Source organism: Salvia hispanica, chromosome 1, assembly GCF_029641045.1.
Source record: "Salvia hispanica isolate PSC_SH4W2 chromosome 1, Shi_PSC_v1, whole genome shotgun sequence".
Classification (NCBI taxonomy): Eukaryota; Viridiplantae; Streptophyta; class Magnoliopsida; order Lamiales; family Lamiaceae; genus Salvia; species Salvia hispanica.
Genome location: NC_142692.1, coordinates 6141012 through 6158137, shown reverse-complemented (window position 1 = coordinate 6158137; position 17126 = coordinate 6141012). Strand labels below are relative to the sequence as shown.

General features: G+C 38.2%; 3 protein-coding genes across 3 annotated transcripts; 2 read left to right on the top strand and 1 right to left on the bottom strand.

The window, feature by feature from the left end:
- Positions 1 to 1593: 1593 nt before the first annotated feature.
- LOC148933164 (uncharacterized) lies at positions 1594 to 4281 on the bottom strand. Its single transcript, XM_089059331.1, has one exon. It carries the CDS (start codon positions 4279 to 4281, stop codon positions 1594 to 1596), a length of 2688 nt encoding a protein of 895 aa, XP_088915457.1.
- A 4571-nt stretch (positions 4282 to 8852) lies between these two features.
- Positions 8853 to 11044, top strand: LOC125218241 (UDP-galactose/UDP-glucose transporter 2-like). Its single transcript, XM_048119878.2, has 7 exons — positions 8853 to 9211; positions 9589 to 9617; positions 9690 to 9891; positions 9980 to 10222; positions 10300 to 10401; positions 10479 to 10586; positions 10669 to 11044. Exons 1-7 carry the CDS (start codon positions 9086 to 9088, stop codon positions 10939 to 10941), a joined length of 1083 nt encoding a protein of 360 aa, XP_047975835.1. The 5' UTR covers positions 8853 to 9085; the 3' UTR covers positions 10942 to 11044.
- A 1651-nt stretch (positions 11045 to 12695) lies between these two features.
- Positions 12696 to 16005, top strand: LOC125223481 (zinc finger CCCH domain-containing protein 48-like). Its single transcript, XM_048126651.2, has 8 exons — positions 12696 to 12825; positions 13675 to 14220; positions 14375 to 14560; positions 14684 to 14785; positions 14934 to 15080; positions 15203 to 15382; positions 15495 to 15592; positions 15684 to 16005. Exons 2-8 carry the CDS (start codon positions 13684 to 13686, stop codon positions 15826 to 15828), a joined length of 1395 nt encoding a protein of 464 aa, XP_047982608.1. The 5' UTR covers positions 12696 to 12825; positions 13675 to 13683; the 3' UTR covers positions 15829 to 16005.
- The last annotated feature ends 1121 nt before the right edge of the window (positions 16006 to 17126 follow it).

The window sequence follows — 17126 nt, the reverse complement described above, 5'->3', positions numbered from 1 at the left end:
TTTGTACCTTTTTCTACACATTCTTAACAAAATGGTCAACATACCAACATAATAGAGAAGTAGATATATACACGCCTAATAATAGACGAAATATGCTCAAATTCATACAAAACTACCCTCTAAAACCATGTAAAATCCAAGTATGTCAACTCCCCCAAACTTAAATAATTGCTAGTCCTCGAGCAATGCAGAAAAAGAACTAAAAGAAGACTTGGATTTAAAGGGGTTTAGACATCATCATTGTTTCAAAGAGTATGGAATACAAGAGCATATCAAAATACAAATTCTATCAAGTCAAGCCGTCGAGTGCACTTTTACTACTAACTCGTATATCACCTTGGATTCATGCTTCTCTCAAGATATGTGTATATGTATCTCACTCTCAAAAGTGTACGTATAGAAATAATACTCTCAAATCAAAATACAAGTAGTGTTTACCATAGGCTTGTTCCAAATCAAACATCTCCTCTACTATAATATGAAAGTGAATCTAAAATCAGAAAGGACTTTATTAAGGTTGTAATGTGGCTTTTTAGACGGTAGGGAACATTTTGGCTAAAGTGGCTGAGAAGTAAGAGAAGCCCAAGTACTCTCATATTACAAATCCCAACAAAAGACCATTTCTCATAACAAATCTTAGATAAGTAAGACTTTGTCGAACTTCTTCCTCCCATCCGGTCCCCACTTATTTAGAAACCCAACCAATAACTCTTCTAGACTTCGTCTAGCTTATACCTCCACAAATTTATTATTTTTTTTCCCTTATTCCTCTAGACTTCGTCTAGCTTATACCTCCGTTACATTTTTTTTTTTTTTTTTACAACGCCCCATATGTGCTTCCAAGTTTGTAGGCTTATCACTCTTGACGGTGACTTAACAAATATTTGACATTGTGACACTTTTTAGGCTAGGAGGGCTAACTAGGGATTAAGACAAAAATATATACACTTGTGAAGGGGAGAACAAAGAATGCCTAACGTCATCTCCTAAATTCACATTCACTATGTAGATTTAATATGATTAGGAGCAAGTTCTAGAAACAACAACAAGCATATGATAAAAAATCACACAAAAAAAAGTTTTGGCTCAAATCTCACTCAGGTAATAGCATGAATCAAGGCAAACAAGCAATTCGTTACTTATGCACCTATTACTCAAACTCTTAAGTCAAAGACCATGATAGCTTAAAAGATGGATGATGTTTTTATCATTAACAACTAGTCTTTACCCCAAGAAACCAAATTTTTTTTCACTTCAAGCCTCTAAATTTTCAATCAATCACAACCAAGCAAAACAATTCTATCCTAAAACAAAATAAAAAGCAACAAAAGACAACTAATCAATCTAAAGCAATAAGATAAGTACCTCGTTAGTATCCCTATCCACCATATCATCCCCCCAAACTTATTCAAAGCTATGCAAAGAATAAGTTTGAAAAATTGGTGGAGAAGGGAGACTTACATGGTATGAAAGCAACACAAAACACACCAAAAATAAACTAAAACGATAAAATTAAAAGTTACCTACTAGGGGTTACCTCCCCTACAGTGCCTTTGGTTATCGTCGTTGGCTCGACGTCCTCCATGAGCTGCATCATGTCACGCCATAAATGGTGGTGTTGGATTTTCTGCTAATCTTGGAAGCATAGGATCTCGCCAATCTCTTCTTCCACCAAGTATTCTTCAGAGCTCCATCAGAAATTTTGGTTTCCACTTCGGGTGAATTTTCAGCTTTTGTTTTCTTCTCTTTCACTTTGGCATTTGATGCAGTCTTTTCTTTAGAAATTGATCCACCACATGAACCAAACATCCACTGCGGCAAAGAGAAATCCCCAAATGTGGACTCAATTTCTTGTGCCTTTTGGACTTCTACAACATGCACAGCTTTGCACTCCTTCTTCGTAACCAGTTCCTCTTCCTCACGACTCTTCATAGCATTGTAGATAGATAAGATGTGGCGTTTGTTGCCCATATGAAGAGTGAGCTCTCCCCTCGCTATATCTATCAATGCTTTTCCCGTTGCAAGGAATGGACGCCCCAGGATAAGTGGTACATTCACGTCTTCTTCCATATCCAACACTACAAAATCGACGGGAAATATGAAGTCGTGTACCTTCACAAGAACGTCCTCAACAATTCCTTTAGGATAGGTGACGGTTCTATCTGCCATCTGCAGTGTGATTGTAGTCGGCTTGAGAGTGCCGATCTTCATCTTTCTGAAAAATGATAATGGCATCAAATTTATGCTCGCCCCCAGATCACAAAGTGCCTTTGTCTGTCTGTCATTTCCAATGAAGCATGAGATGTTGAAACTCCCAGGATCTTTAAGCTTGGCCGGTAGCTTTTTCTGAATTATGGCACTACAGTTTTCAGATATGTTCACCGTCTCATAGTCAGTCCACTTCTTCTTCTTGGAGAGCACATCTTTTAGGAACTTTGCATATGTAGGCATTTCTTGAAGTGCCTCCACCAATGGGATATTCAAGTTCACCTTCCTGAAGATGTCTAAGAACCTCGAGAACTGAGCATCTATCTTCTTCTTCTGAACACGTTGAGGATAAGGGATCCTCACTTCAGCTGGAGTATGAGCTGTATGTGGTGTGGGTGAAGGTATAGTCGTGTTCTCCTTAGGTGGAGTAGAAATTTGCACTGTCTCACCTTCTTCGACCAATTCATCCTCTTCAGCTCTCTTTTCTGCTACTCTACCCTCATTCTCGGATGGCATTGAAGGTCCCTCATAGTTTGTTCCACTCCTCAGATGTATAGCTTTGCAGTCCTTGGGATTGACACTGGTGGTAGCAGGGAATTTTCCCGATTGAGTAAGAGTACTCACAGTCTGGGAAATCTGGCTGATCTGAATATCAATGTTCTTCAAATGAGTGGCCATTCCTTGTACATCTGTCTCGACCTTCTCCATCCTCTGATTATTCTGCTCCATGACCTTATTAGATTGTAGCATGAAGGACTTGAGTATGTCCTCCGTGGTCATCTTCTTGGGGTCGTTCACCATCCCATCAGAGACTGTGAATCCCGGAGGAGGCTGCAGAGCATTATTTGGATTCCCGTAAGAGAGATTTGGATGCCCCTTGTTCCCATACTGGTTGTATCCTCCACCATTAAAGTTCGGGCATGAGTTATTGTAATACATGTTGCCCCCCTGCTGCACGTAATTCACATCCTCCATACTTCCTTGGGGCTCTTGTGACGGTTGCCTCATCGCCATGCAGTCAAATTTCATGGTTAAGGCATCCAGCTTGTCGGATAAGGTGCTCATTGTATCATGATCCGTGGTAGAAGCCACCCTATGCACCTTACTCCTTTCGTTGCTCCATCCTTCATCACTGGATGCAAGCTCTTCAATCACCTCCATCGCCTCTTCCTCTCCTTTCTTGAGAAGATTACCTCCCGCGCTGAGATTTAACTCCCGTTGTGCTTCAGGTATACATCCCTTGAAGAGTGTAATGACTTGCACTGTTGGGGATAAGCCATGATTGGGACACCTCTTCAGCAGGGCCTTGAATCTCCCCCATGCATCTTTAATAGTCTCCGCAGGAATCATCTGGAAGGAAATGATCTCGTGTTGCCTCTTAATAGCCTCACTAGGGGGATAGAACTTCTCCAGGAATTTGTGGACCATCTGGTCCCATGTTCTAATGGACCCCGGTGTCAAACTCTCGAGCCAATCCTTTGCCGCGTCTTCCAAAGAAAAAGGAAACAGTCTCAATCGGATCTGATCATCTGTCACTCCATTCATTTTCGTCGTGTTGCAGATCTGAATGAACTTGGTAATATGCTTGTTAGGGTCATCTGAGGATTTGCCCCTAAAAGCATTATTTTCCGCCATCTGGATCAGTCCTGGTTTCAGCTCAAAGTTGTTGGCGTCAATATTGTTAAATACAGTTGGGTTTGCCACTCCGTGGTATACATATTGATTCTGCACCGGCACAGCTGGTTCACGATTAACCTGTCGACGCAATTCCTCCAGCTGTCGTAGGAGCTCAGCATTAGTGGGAGGAGGGGGTGGTGGGCCATTGTTGCCTCCGTTGTTGTTCCCTTCTTCGTTCTCCATCAGAAAAGGAGAATCGGGATCAAGCTGAAGATGATCCTGAACTGGTGATCGAATAGGTGAGAGGTCCCTCCGATCTGAAGATGCTCCTACGCGGTTTGGCGAAGAAGCTTGAATCTTCTTTGTGAGTCTCCTATATGCGTTCCTCTTCCGGTTCGATGCTTCGATCTCAGAGTCGAAAGGTTCTAGAGGCAAGCCTTTAGAACGTGTGTGCATACACCTGAATAAGAAACACAATTGTGAGAACTCGAAAAATTAAAAGAAACGAAAAAAAATAAAAATAAAGCAGTAATGTCTGAAGTAGTAGTCTTGATTATTATCACGATATCAAGCTATATAACACAAAAATCATCCCCGGCAACGGCGCCAAAAACTTGACTCAACTTTATTTTACCCAATTAATACCCGCAAGTGTACGGGGCTATCGTAGCAAACAGCAAGCAAGAGTATATCGTATCCCACAGAGACAATTAAGTGTAAACCTAAGTACCACGAACCAATTTCAACTACTATCCAGACGATCGAGAAGTTTGGTTTTAAACTAACAACTACTAAAAACATATAAAAACAGAGATTAAAATAAAACACTTAAACAAGAGAACAAAGAAACAAGTTGCAGATAAAGTTGAAGAAATATGCAGAATTCAAGGATCCGATGCACAACTCATAGCCTAACCCAATTGAAATCGATTTACCATTTAAAGTCTCCAGAATTGTTGAATCAATCACAAATATAGATTAAACCCCCTCCCGAGGTGAGAAATCCGTAGATTAGGTGTAATAATTGAAGTCCCCTTCTAATTCTTAGACCTAACTCCTAATAGTTCGATTAGATTAAAGATCCCACTCAAAACCTCAACTCTCCCGAGTTTTATTGAATTAAGGTGTGAATAATTCTTCTTTCAAGGTTAAATATTTCATCTCCCGATTAGTCTAAGAAACCCTACACTCCCAATTGGTGATCAAGCAATTGTTAGGAAAAAGCACAAGAATAATTCAAACAATTGCAAGAGCAAGATAAAAACGAAGTCAATTGGATTAAAACTATAAATCAATGCATCTTCACCAAGAATTCTACATAAAAGATGTTTAGCTACTCATGTTCATGGTAGAAAACAAATAGAAACAAGGAAAAACAGTGGAAATCATGATCCGAATTGCAATTGGTGGAAGAATTGAAGCTTGAATCTTCAATCTTCTTCCAAGAGTTCTTCACAAAGAGAGAGAGATGTGTTTTGTCGCTTGTCGAGAATGAATAGAATTGACCTAATTCTTCCTTCTTATTCCCCTCTTCAAAAATAGCGTTTCTGCTTTGAAAAACGTCAGATTGACGGACCCGGCCGGGTGGAATTAATCCACTGGAAATTCACCCGGCCGGGTGGGACTTCTTTGGTACTCTCTGGAATCTCGCAGGCATAATTACGCCACCCGGCCGGGTGGAATTATAGGGTAATAATTCACCCGGCCGGGTGAGATTTTCTGGACAGCGCAGTGTTCGTATAACGGCCATAACTTCTTCTACCGAACTCCGATTGAGGCGTGCGAGATACCCACGCGAAGCTCTTTCGAAGACGAAGAGATTGGTATGCATTAGGGGCTGATTGGACTTCAAAATCTCCCGTAAATATTGTCCCAAACCAAGGCTGCTGCACATCCGCATATTTTGTACCTTTTTCTACACATTCTTAACAAAATGGTCAACATACCAACATAATAGAGAAGTAGATATATACACGCCTAATAATAGACGAAATATGCTCAAATTCATACAAAACTACCCTCTAAAACCATGTAAAATCCAAGTATGTCATCGCTCGAACGGGAGTATCATCGTCCCTGAGATCGATCCCCATATCATGCAATGACAGAAGGTCATCGCCAGAGAACTGCGTCTCCACCGGGGTCGACGTGTGAGACGAAGCCGTCAAAAAATCAAGCGAGGGCCGATATACCGCGTCCCCTCCCGGTGACCCCTGCACCACCACCCCCCCCCCCCGGCATCCCGGGATGCATACCGTGCGGCATCCCCCCCGGCATCCCCCCCGCCACATCATCCCCATCATCTGCTGCTGCATCTGGGGCATACCCCCCCCCCCCGGGGGGGGCTGACTGCCCGCCGCCCGGCATCCCCCACGGCATACCCCCTGGCATACCCCCCTGGTTCCCCCCCATCAACCCCCCCCCCCCCCGGCGCACCAGCCATCATCCCCATCATCTGATTCCAAGGGATGTTAAATCCCGGGCCCATCTGCCCCCATCCAGATCCCACGGGTACTGTGGGAGTCTGAGAGCCGCTCGTCGCCGGACTGGACTCGTTGTTGTGATCCATCACTCGATGATGCTCTTGAACAGAAAGTTAGAGAGAGAGAAAACTCGTTAAAACAAGTGGTGCAAATGAAAATGAAACGAAAATCGCGTTTATATATGATTTTAAAAAAAAAAAAAAAAAAAATCGAAAATCGGCGCTGGCCGATCGGGCCTCCACAATGGCGGCTAGCCGATCGGCTAGCGTTTCGGCCAGCGACGATCGATCGGCGAGCCCACGCCGATCCGCTCGCCGATTTTACACTGGCCGACTGCAATGGTTCGGCTAACCGATCGGCCAGCGCGACGAATCGGCTAGCCGGTCGCTAGCCGACCATTGCGGATGCTCTTAGGAAATTTTAGAAAATATCACAAACATTTATAAATTCATTTATCCCATTTTAGGGTTTTTTGGGAAACTGTCCCAACTTTAAGTGTTTCCTATATATTTTTCTGCAAAATAACATTTTATATTTTCAGTAAATTAGCCATTTTTCGTCATTGAATTTTTCAGTTATAACATTTTATGAAAAACGTGGAAATTCATGGGTTTTTGATGCAAGATAAAACTGAGAATTTTTTGGGAATAAAATTGAGAGTGAACATATAAGAGTACTATTTTTTTTTTTACTAAAAGTATTCCACTACAGATTATGGTAAGAAGAATAATCCTTTCTTCATCGAGTTTTTATATAATGTAGCATTTTATCAAAACCCCTTCAAAGTTAAATTTGAGATATTTTCTTGTATAATAGACTAAAACTTATAGACATACAAAAAATTATTATATTAATCTTACGAATAAAGGAACCATTAATACAAAGATCAAACTCAACTAACTATTTTCCCTCAATTAAAAAAGAAAACTTTCCGAGGGATTTGGGAATAATCAAAAAGTAATAAGATATGATATCTGTCTCCTAATAATAAACACGATTTACACCATTACTTATAAAATCAATATTCATTAGGGATCCAAAAACAAATCGGGTTGATCTCGAGTAGCCTATTAAAATATTGTGAATTCTTTATTCAATTTAATTGTCCAAATTGCTACTGTAACAGAATTGCAGAAACACACAGTTTTCTTCACTTTCTTGTATGTGTCACCAATAGAGAGATTATTAACTTATTGATTAATACTCAACGTTAGAACTTTTTTTTTTCGTCTATAGTTATTAGATGTGGATAGTTATTTAAGATTTATTCTAATTGCCGTAGAGGATACGTTGAATTAATATCTTCCCATTAAGTACTACTAATTGAGCCAAAAAGTCAATTAGCAGGGAAAATGCAATCGTGGTTCACAAAATACAATCTTACTACTACTTTTGGTGCACTAAGTATTGATTTAACAAAAAGTCCTATAAAAGTACTACTACTTTTATTTTTCATTCAAAGTTTATTTCAAGCTAGGATAAATTAATATTAAATCAACTCGCCAGAGCTAATTTGTTACTATAACAAGAACGTTTTTAAAATAAAAACTAGGGAAATAGTCAAAATCTTAAATTTCGAAAATTTTATTCCATCTAATTTTATGTGCCTAATGTTAAACCGGAAAAAGTTCAACGCTGGACTGCCAACTAATCCGAGTCATTCAACATATCATAAATAACGGATTAAATCAAATCTTTTGACTCAAATTTATATTGGATCGGATATTTGGAGTAAAATTGTGTAAATGTGTAATTGATGTTAAGATGACGTGTACAATTAATAATTCTACTACTACTATTACTACTATTTTTGAATTTCAAAAGGAAAAAGCAATCTATATTGAATTTGGAATATATTCCCTTGTATAATTTGGCTCCAAACGACTCGATATGACAAAATGACAAAATTATATAGCTATCCGTTAATATATGATTAGAGAGGAGTGAGAGAATTGTTTCTAATAAAAACAACACATGCTATGTATAGGATTAATAGTTAGGTGCTTCACAAAAGAATAAGATTCGAAAAAATAAGTATTTACGAATTATAGTTTCACACTTGGACTCTTCTATACCTTTTCAAATTTGAATAACTTAAGAAATTTAATAATTCTGAATTACTAGAAATCATATAACCAAATTTTTAAAAAATATATTTTTAATTTCTCTTGCTTAAAACAACGTCATTAGTCATCAACGTCGATACAATCTACGTTATCAATGAACCAGAATTTGATTTAAAAAAAGTTATTGTAAGACAATCATAAAAATTTAAAATTTCATAATGTCTTATTTAAATTTGATATGAACGAACCAGTATTTGATTGAAGTTTATAATTTGATAGTAGAAAATTAATCCATATTCTATGCGTGGAAAAAATAGGGAATTTTGAATTTAGTATTGTATCCGAAAATGGAAAATAACGGCACGTGCACGTCACGATGTATGAATTAATGAAGAGGAAGATCCGCGGTGGGGCTACGCAAGAGAACACTGTTGATGCGGTGGTGACGCGTACACCTAATTGAATTCCCCTGCATAAAATACTCAACCCTTTGCGCTTTTCTCTCTCTTGATTGAAACGCTCATGACATTTCCCCGTCGATGAACTGATACGTTAGCCTTAAATTCTGTGTTTCCGATCCTCACTCACATAGTCAACATGCTAATACGTTGAATTCACTCAATCCCACTTCAAATTCTCAAGCACATGCGCCCACCCATTTCCAGGGCTTTTAGTTTTGAGTAGTAAAAAACCTTTCTTGAGAGAGAGAAGATGAAGAATGAAGAGCAGGCGCGCTCCCTCTTTGGAATTTCGCTGACGGAGAGGCCCAGATGGCATCAGTTCCTCATTTGCTCAACTGGGTTTTTCTTTGGTTACCTTGTTAATGGGATCTGTGAGGTAAATTCCCAATTTTTGTGACGTGTTTGTTTCTCTGTTTTTTATTAGTACTCCATTTGTTGTTAAAAGGGTTTTGTAGTGAATGATTGCTGCGATTTTGATCCTTTTTCGGAGGAAGGTGGTTTTGATTTGCGTAATTGTGATGATTACTCATATGATTTCTTTTGATAAAGCTCTCTGCTTTTGGGTTGTTTGTTTCCTCCACCGCTTACGCTTTTCTGGTGTTCATATTGTCTTGTTCGCCAACTGTTGTTACTGTTTGTTCTTATTCAAATGAATTTACCATTTACTACACATGGATTCAATTTTTGACTCATTAGTCCCTCTGTGTGTGTGTGTGTTGTTAAGCACTGACAAATTTATGATGAAAATTTCAGGAATATGTGTATAACAGACTTCAGTTCAGGTAACACTTGACTTAATCCACCCCTTAATTATACAAGAAATTTGGAATAATGTTGGTGTGATTTCCTTACAGTTATGGATGGTACTTCACCTTTGTGCAAGGATGGGTGTACATTTTGCTGATATATCTCCAAGGATTCACCACCAAGCAAATGGTGAATCCATGGAAGAGTTATGTCAAGCTCTCTGCTGTGCTCATGGGTTCTAATGGCCTCACCAAGGGCTCCTTGGCCTTCCTCAACTATCCCGCGCAGATCATGTTCAAATCCACCAAGGTCTCCCGCGTTTTCTCATCCATATCTTGCTTTTTGCCTTATGGTTTGAACTAGCTATCTTGATACTGTGTTGTTTGGATATCATCAGGTTCTCCCGGTGATGGTGATGGGGGCGTTTATTCCTGGCCTGAGACGGAAATACCCTCCTCACGAGTATATATCTGCTGTGCTCTTGGTTGTCGGGTTGATTCTGTTCACCCTGGCAGATGCCCAAACGTCTCCCAATTTCAGCGTGATAGGCGTGATGATGGTGTCCGGGGCGCTGATTATGGATGCTTTCTTGGGGAATCTGCAGGAAGCTATCTTCACCATGAATCCTGAGACGACACAGGTGTGAAATGAGAAAGAGTTAGTACATGTGATTATATAGTTGTGTGTTTATATGAAAATGGCTGTGTGTTTCCACAGACGGAGATGCTCTTCTGCTCCACGCTCGTGGGGATGCCCTTCTTGATCCCACCAATGTTGCTCACAGGAGAACTTTTCACGGCTTGGGATTCTTGCTCAAAGGTATGTATACATATATGAAGAAAACTCTGCTAATTTGTTGATTTATGACATGACTGATCATCATTGTTTCTGTGCAGCATCCCTATGTTTACGGAGTTCTGATCTTTGAAGCCATGGCCACCTTCATCGGGCAGGTCTCGGTCCTCTCCCTCATTGCCCTGTTCGGGGCAGCCACCACAGCGATGGTATGTAATGTGATAAAAAAATGTGTTAAGAGAGATAAAACATCCCTGATAAATCTTGAATCTGTCTGGCCTTCGTCGACAGGTGACGACTGCGAGGAAAGCGGTGACGTTGTTGCTGTCGTACATGATATTCACAAAGCCTTTGACAGAGCAACATGGGAGTGGACTGCTGCTGATAACAATGGGGATTGTGTTGAAGATGCTGCCGGAGAACAAGCCGCCTTTGAAGAGGGCCTCGAATCCAAAGGCGAAGAAGGTTGAAATGGAGTCCCGACACGGGGAAGAAGAAGACAAGAGCAGCAGCAGGGTTCAGATAGGAATCGAGGAAGATGAGGAAAAGAGACCTTTGGTTTAAAATGAAGTTTAGTGATATATAGTTTTCGATGGCTTTTACCATGTAATGTAGTCTTAAAACTTTTCATTTCATTGAATGTGCAATGAGTTGTGATATTTTGACATATGGAGCCATCGATTGTCACGTTGAGATATCGATCAAAGAACAATGATGTATTTAAGAGATAGTATATAGTACTCCCTTAGGAGGCCCGGGTTGACCATTTTCATCCGTCCGGTATTAGGAGTCCCGGTTAGACATTTTCATAAAAAGTGAGATAAAAATATTATAAAATAAAACACTAAAAGGCACAAGTAAAAATATATCCAAAGAATAGAGCAAATAATAATGCAAATGGATCCCACATTTCATTATCACACACTTTATAATATTATTACACACTCAAACATTTTTTAAAATCCACACCCAACTCAACCGGGACTCCTAATGTCGGACTGAGTGAGTATTAGATATAAAGTAATCAAGATCTATGTTTTAAAACATAAATCTTGATGGGGGTGCTGAAGCCCCCTCTAGTGTATATGAGACAAAGATTAGGTGCATAGTTTTCATAAAGGGACTTAAATACGAGGCTGATATAGGGCTGGGTAAATATACCGAAAAAACAGTATATCGATCGTATCGTATTGAAAAATATCGAATTTTCGGTATACCAAAACTTTCGGTACGATACAATACCGTATCGAAAGTTTTTGGTATGATAACGATATGAATTTTCTTATACCGCGATATACCGTTTTATATCGAATATACGATATATTCGATATTATCGGTATACCGAAATATATCGAAAATAAATACGTATCGAATTATCGATACAAATCGTTTATACCGTTTATACCGATAATAATAATAATAATAATAATAATAATAATAATAATAATAATAATAATAATAATAATAATAATAATAATAATAATAATAATAATAATATAATTTATTTTTTTAAGATTAAAGTTTAAATCATAAATCTATCCATATAACTTAATTATATACGTAGTATAGTTTGATTATGAAGATGTGGACAATGTTTATTTTATTATGTTGAAATTATATTAATTTTGATTTTATTTTTTAGTTTTGAAATTATATTTTTTGGTATACAAGTATTCGAAATGGTATAGAATTTCGGTATATCGTACGAAATATCGATATACCGTTCAAAACAGTATACCGAAGTTCGGTACGATATACCAAAATTTTGAAACGGTAACGATATAGTTTTTTTCCATACCGAAACTTTCGAAACAATAACGATATGAAATTCTTTTATATCGATATTTCCGATATGATAACGAAACAAAATTTTTGATACGGTATATCGTATCAACCCAGCCCTAGGCTGACATAGCCCATGGCCAGGCCCCAAGTCCTCTCTACCGTATCACATTCTCCTTTATTTTTTGCGTCAGGCCACAACTCCACAATTATGTACCCCAGGTCAAGCCTTCCCAGGCCATAGACATTAAATTTCATTGTTAACAAGTAGTACTAGTATTAAAACTATTTTTTATCGTAAAATTGACACATTGAACAATTATAACACGGAAATTTTATTATTCATTTGGGAAATTAAAAATTACAAACTTACAAATTAAAATTTTTTAAAAAATTACGATTTCTGAAAAATTAAAAAAACACAAAAAAAATACACATGTTCCTCCTTAAAATGTTGTGGAATGATATTTATAGAGCAAAAATCAAATTAAAAATATGTATACATAGAGAGAGTTTCTGCTCGGCTCATGCCCACAAGGAAAATTACCATAATTAAAAGAGTTCAATTTAATTGTCGGTGTTACCTTGTCTATATATTCATCTCGGTACGACTCTAAAATCATTCAACGAAATCAGGTTTTGCAATATCAAAAAGAAAGAAAACAGGTTTGCTTTTTACCCGATCTCTCTGCATATCGTTCTGAGTAATTTTCCGGCGCTTTTCCGTTGGCGACTGATTCGTTTCGATCATGGCTTTTCAAGACTCTTCAATCGTTGGATCGGCTTTGCCTGATTTATTGTTTGAGCGATTTAGGGTTTCGGAATTTAGGGGTTTCTTATTGCGCGCTCTGTTTGTTCGGATTAGTTAGTATTATGGATTCTTGTTTTCTTGTTTCAATTGATTCTTCGATGCCGGTTAATTCTGTCTGGATTTATCGGACATTGGATATCGATTCAAGGGACGCGAATCGCGGAATTTAGGCTTCTTTAGGGGCGTATTTTATTTTTCTCTTGAAGAAGAACGAGCGATCTACGGAATTCTAGGGTTTTAGATTGTTATTATGCTGATGGTGCTGAAGATGAGTTTTTGGATTGGTATTTATTATTGTCTACGGATAAGTTAGTTTTAGTTCCGTTCCTTTTAATTCTGGATTTAAGTAAATTATCTTCAAGGAGGTGGATGGAATCAAGAACAACGATCATGGGATTCGGTCTCAGCCACTGAACGCCGATTTCTGTGATTTTGTTCAAGACTAGAACTTCTCGAGTGCTCAATTAATCAATTCTGTGCACGAGTTCTCAGTATGAAATCTGCTCATCTCCCATGTGTTGAAGATTGTATCTCGGATTAGTGGACTTGATCTTCTGTTAGAGGGTTCCTGTTTATAATCTTTGTTTTTTTGCATATGGATTATGGGTAACTTCAGTCTTTATAGTGGAAGCAGCAGGCAGTTTGGTTAGACTGCACCAAGTTGGCTCAGTTTCTGATTGTTATGCGATTCTTTGTTCGTTTAGTATTCTGCAATGGCGATCGCAACTGCAAGGAAAGAATCTGTCTTTGTCCGAGTCGGTGGAAAGCCTTTGAAGAACCAAGTTTGCATCTACTGGCTTGAAGGGAGATGCAACAGAGACCCATGTAGGTACCTGCACAAAGAATCTCCGCCTTCAAAAACTCAGAGACAGCCACAGTTGGCACCACCTAACGCCGTTCCTTCCAAGCAACCCAAAAGTCGGACTTGGAAAAATCCTAACTTTGATGGCCCCCGGAGTAATAAAGCATGTGTATCTAACACTACAAGGAATTCTGGAAAGATTGATCACGGAGATCAGGGATTGACCACTGCTATGGTTGGGAGTGATCGTGTTGCACAGTACCAACAGAAGGTTGTGACTGTTGTAAGAGACATACCAGAGAAAAGCATTGTTCAAAAAGCCCAGCCAAAGCAATGCAAGTACTGGGTTACTGGAAATTGTGTCCATGGGGAAAAGTGCAAGGATTTGCACTCATGGTTCTGCGGTTCTGGATTTACAAAGTTGGCAGTGTTAGAAGGGCATAAAAAGGTACGTCTTAGATACATATTGATATATATTGTTCCGAATTGTTGTTGATTGTAAGTTAAGTTACTGTTCTTTTTCATCCAAATACCAGTTGGACCTCTGTCTAGTGTCAAGTGTAGGTTTACTATGTACAATTAACCTTTATAATTTTTCTCAGGCCATAACTGGAATTTCACTCCCCTCTGTTGGTGACAAGCTCTATTCGAGCAGTAAGGATGGGTCTGTTCGTGCATGGGACTGCAACAATGGTCAGGTTGTTGGTTCTGTGATGATCGGTGGTGATGTTGGGTGTTTAGTTGCTGAAGGCCCATGGCTGTTTGCTGGGTCGCAGAATGTTGTGAAGGTATGATTTGTTGGCATGGCCAGACTCACCATAGCCTGATAAACTGTGTCATTTTAAACAGTTGTCTCTTCTTGTTTACATAACTAAGGTGGGTTATTTCTGACTCTTTTGTTTACATTTTAGGCATGGAACCTCCAAAATCAGACTGAGCTTTCTCTCAGTGAGGCAGTTGGATCAGTTTGCAGTATGATCATAGATGAGGATAAGTTGTTTGCTGGAATGGAGGTAATGCTCCCAATGTCCTTCACATGGTGTTATCTCCATTCTCCGAAACATGCACCCATTTTCGCCCGTTAAATTAAGATTTTGACATCTTGTTAACCTGTCAAGTTTTAAAGAGGATTTTCATTTTATTTACAATACACGAATGCAGGATGGTACCATTTTGGTGTGGAAGTGGAATCCAGCTACCAATATTCCAGAACCAGCTGCCATGTTGAAGGGGCACGAAGGCGCTGTATGTTCTCTTGTTGTTGGGGCTGGTAGGCTGTATTCGGGTTCGAGAGACTGTACTATCAAGGTAACATATTTCCTTTCTGGGACATTTTGGAACATACTGTCGTTATTTTAGGCTCAACGCGACATCCCAAATTCTATGAATGTTTAAATGTTACAACTTCTTAATGTTGAAATTATTTCTAGGCATGGGACCTGCAAAACTTGCAGTGCTTGCAGACTCTGTGTGGGCATACAAGAGACGTAACATCCGTCATCTGCTGGGATAACTATTTGTTATCGGCTTCTCTTGACAAAACATTAAAAGTTTGGGCTGCTACTGAAAGTGGGACGATAGAGGTTGTTCATGAGACTCAAGAAGATCATGTAAGTGCCCTTGTGTCGTCAATTATGTTAAATATTCTCCAACTGCACTTGGTTGATCCTTGTATGTACTTTGTAGACCAATTTCTTTAACACATCATATAAACTGTTTCAGGAGCTCATGACTCTCTGTGGCATACACGATGCAGAAGTAAAACCTATTCTTCTCTGCTCATTTAGTGACAGCACAGTCCGCCTCTACGACCTGCCTTCGTGAGTATCAGAAACCAAAGTTCATAAAAGAAAAAGCTCTTATCTCATCCTTTTGCAGCCATCTAATTTTTTCTGTGTTTTGTGCTTCAAGATTCACGGAGAGGGGAAGGATATTTTCAAAACGGCCAGTTGAAGTGATTCGGATTGGCGTTGATGGACTATTTTTCACTGGTGATGGGACTGGAGAGGTGTCCATCTGGAGATTGCTTGGGACGCCCTCTGAAACAGCATCATGAGCCGACTCTCCTTCAGATCGGAGCGAGTCAGAGGCTGTGATTTTCTCTTCATAAATCTGCAGTCGTTGGATGCTTGTTATTGTATTAGTCCAGCTATTGTTTGGAAGTTTAGTTGAGCAAAGGCCGTTACTTTGTATCAACAATTATTTTGAATGAATGTCAATATAATATTATTCATTTCTGCTCTTTTTTATCATTGCTTTGAATCGTTTAGATCGTTTTTCCAGCATTGGAGTTGCATGAACTTTTGTTTCTGAAATACTAGTCCTCTAAATTTCATTTCCTTCTCCATGACCTTAAATTTATTTAATTAAATTAATAAAATTACATTTTTACAATTTGATTTAACTGAAAACTCTTGTGAACTTTTAACTTAGTAGTCTAATCAAACGTCCATAAACTCAAATAATATTTCTATTTACAACTAATTAATACAAATAAAATATTTTATTTCCTTTTTTATGTCTAAATGAGATTTCGTTTTAACAAAACTTAATATCTTTTTATAAAATCAAATAAGATTTTCTTACAATTAATAATAATAAGACTTTTAATTGCATAAAAACAAATAAGCTTTTTCTAAAGTACTAAAACAAGACATTTTAATACAACCAACTAAGACTTTATTCAGCGAGAATTATTATGCGTAATTAGAAGTCTTATTTTTGTAAAGAATAAAGGGAAATTGGTCTCTAAAACCATGAACTTTGCTTAAAATTTGGTATTTCCCATGAACTTTGAAATTGGTATATAATATCACGAACTTTGCATTTTGTTTGGTATTTCCCACGGCATGTTTATTACTATATTTCACTAACTTACGAGGCTTTTTTTTTATCATACTTGGCACAATTAAATCAACGTAGTTTTCAACATGACTTTTTATGCTACATGTTATGAACTTAAAAAGTGGTTTCAAATATTATAAAACATATCAAGGTTGTCTATATTAAATAAGATTTTGATGAAAATATCTTATTTGAGTGAGTTTGGGAAATACCAAACAAAATGCAAAGTTCGTGATATTATATACCAATTTTAAAGTTCATGGTAAATACCAAATTTTAGGCAAAGTTCATGATTTTAGAGACCAATTTCCCAAGAATAAAATCTATCCTTTAATGTCTTATTTGACTACTCCGTACTTATTAGGAAATTTATGAAACGAGAAAGTCTTATTTTTACTAAACAATGGTAGTACTCCATTATTTATATTAAGCAAACTCTCTACTAATAGAAAATCTTGAACTCTTGTTATAAAAGAAGATTAGTTTTTTGTCAATTTTCATCACAAGGTT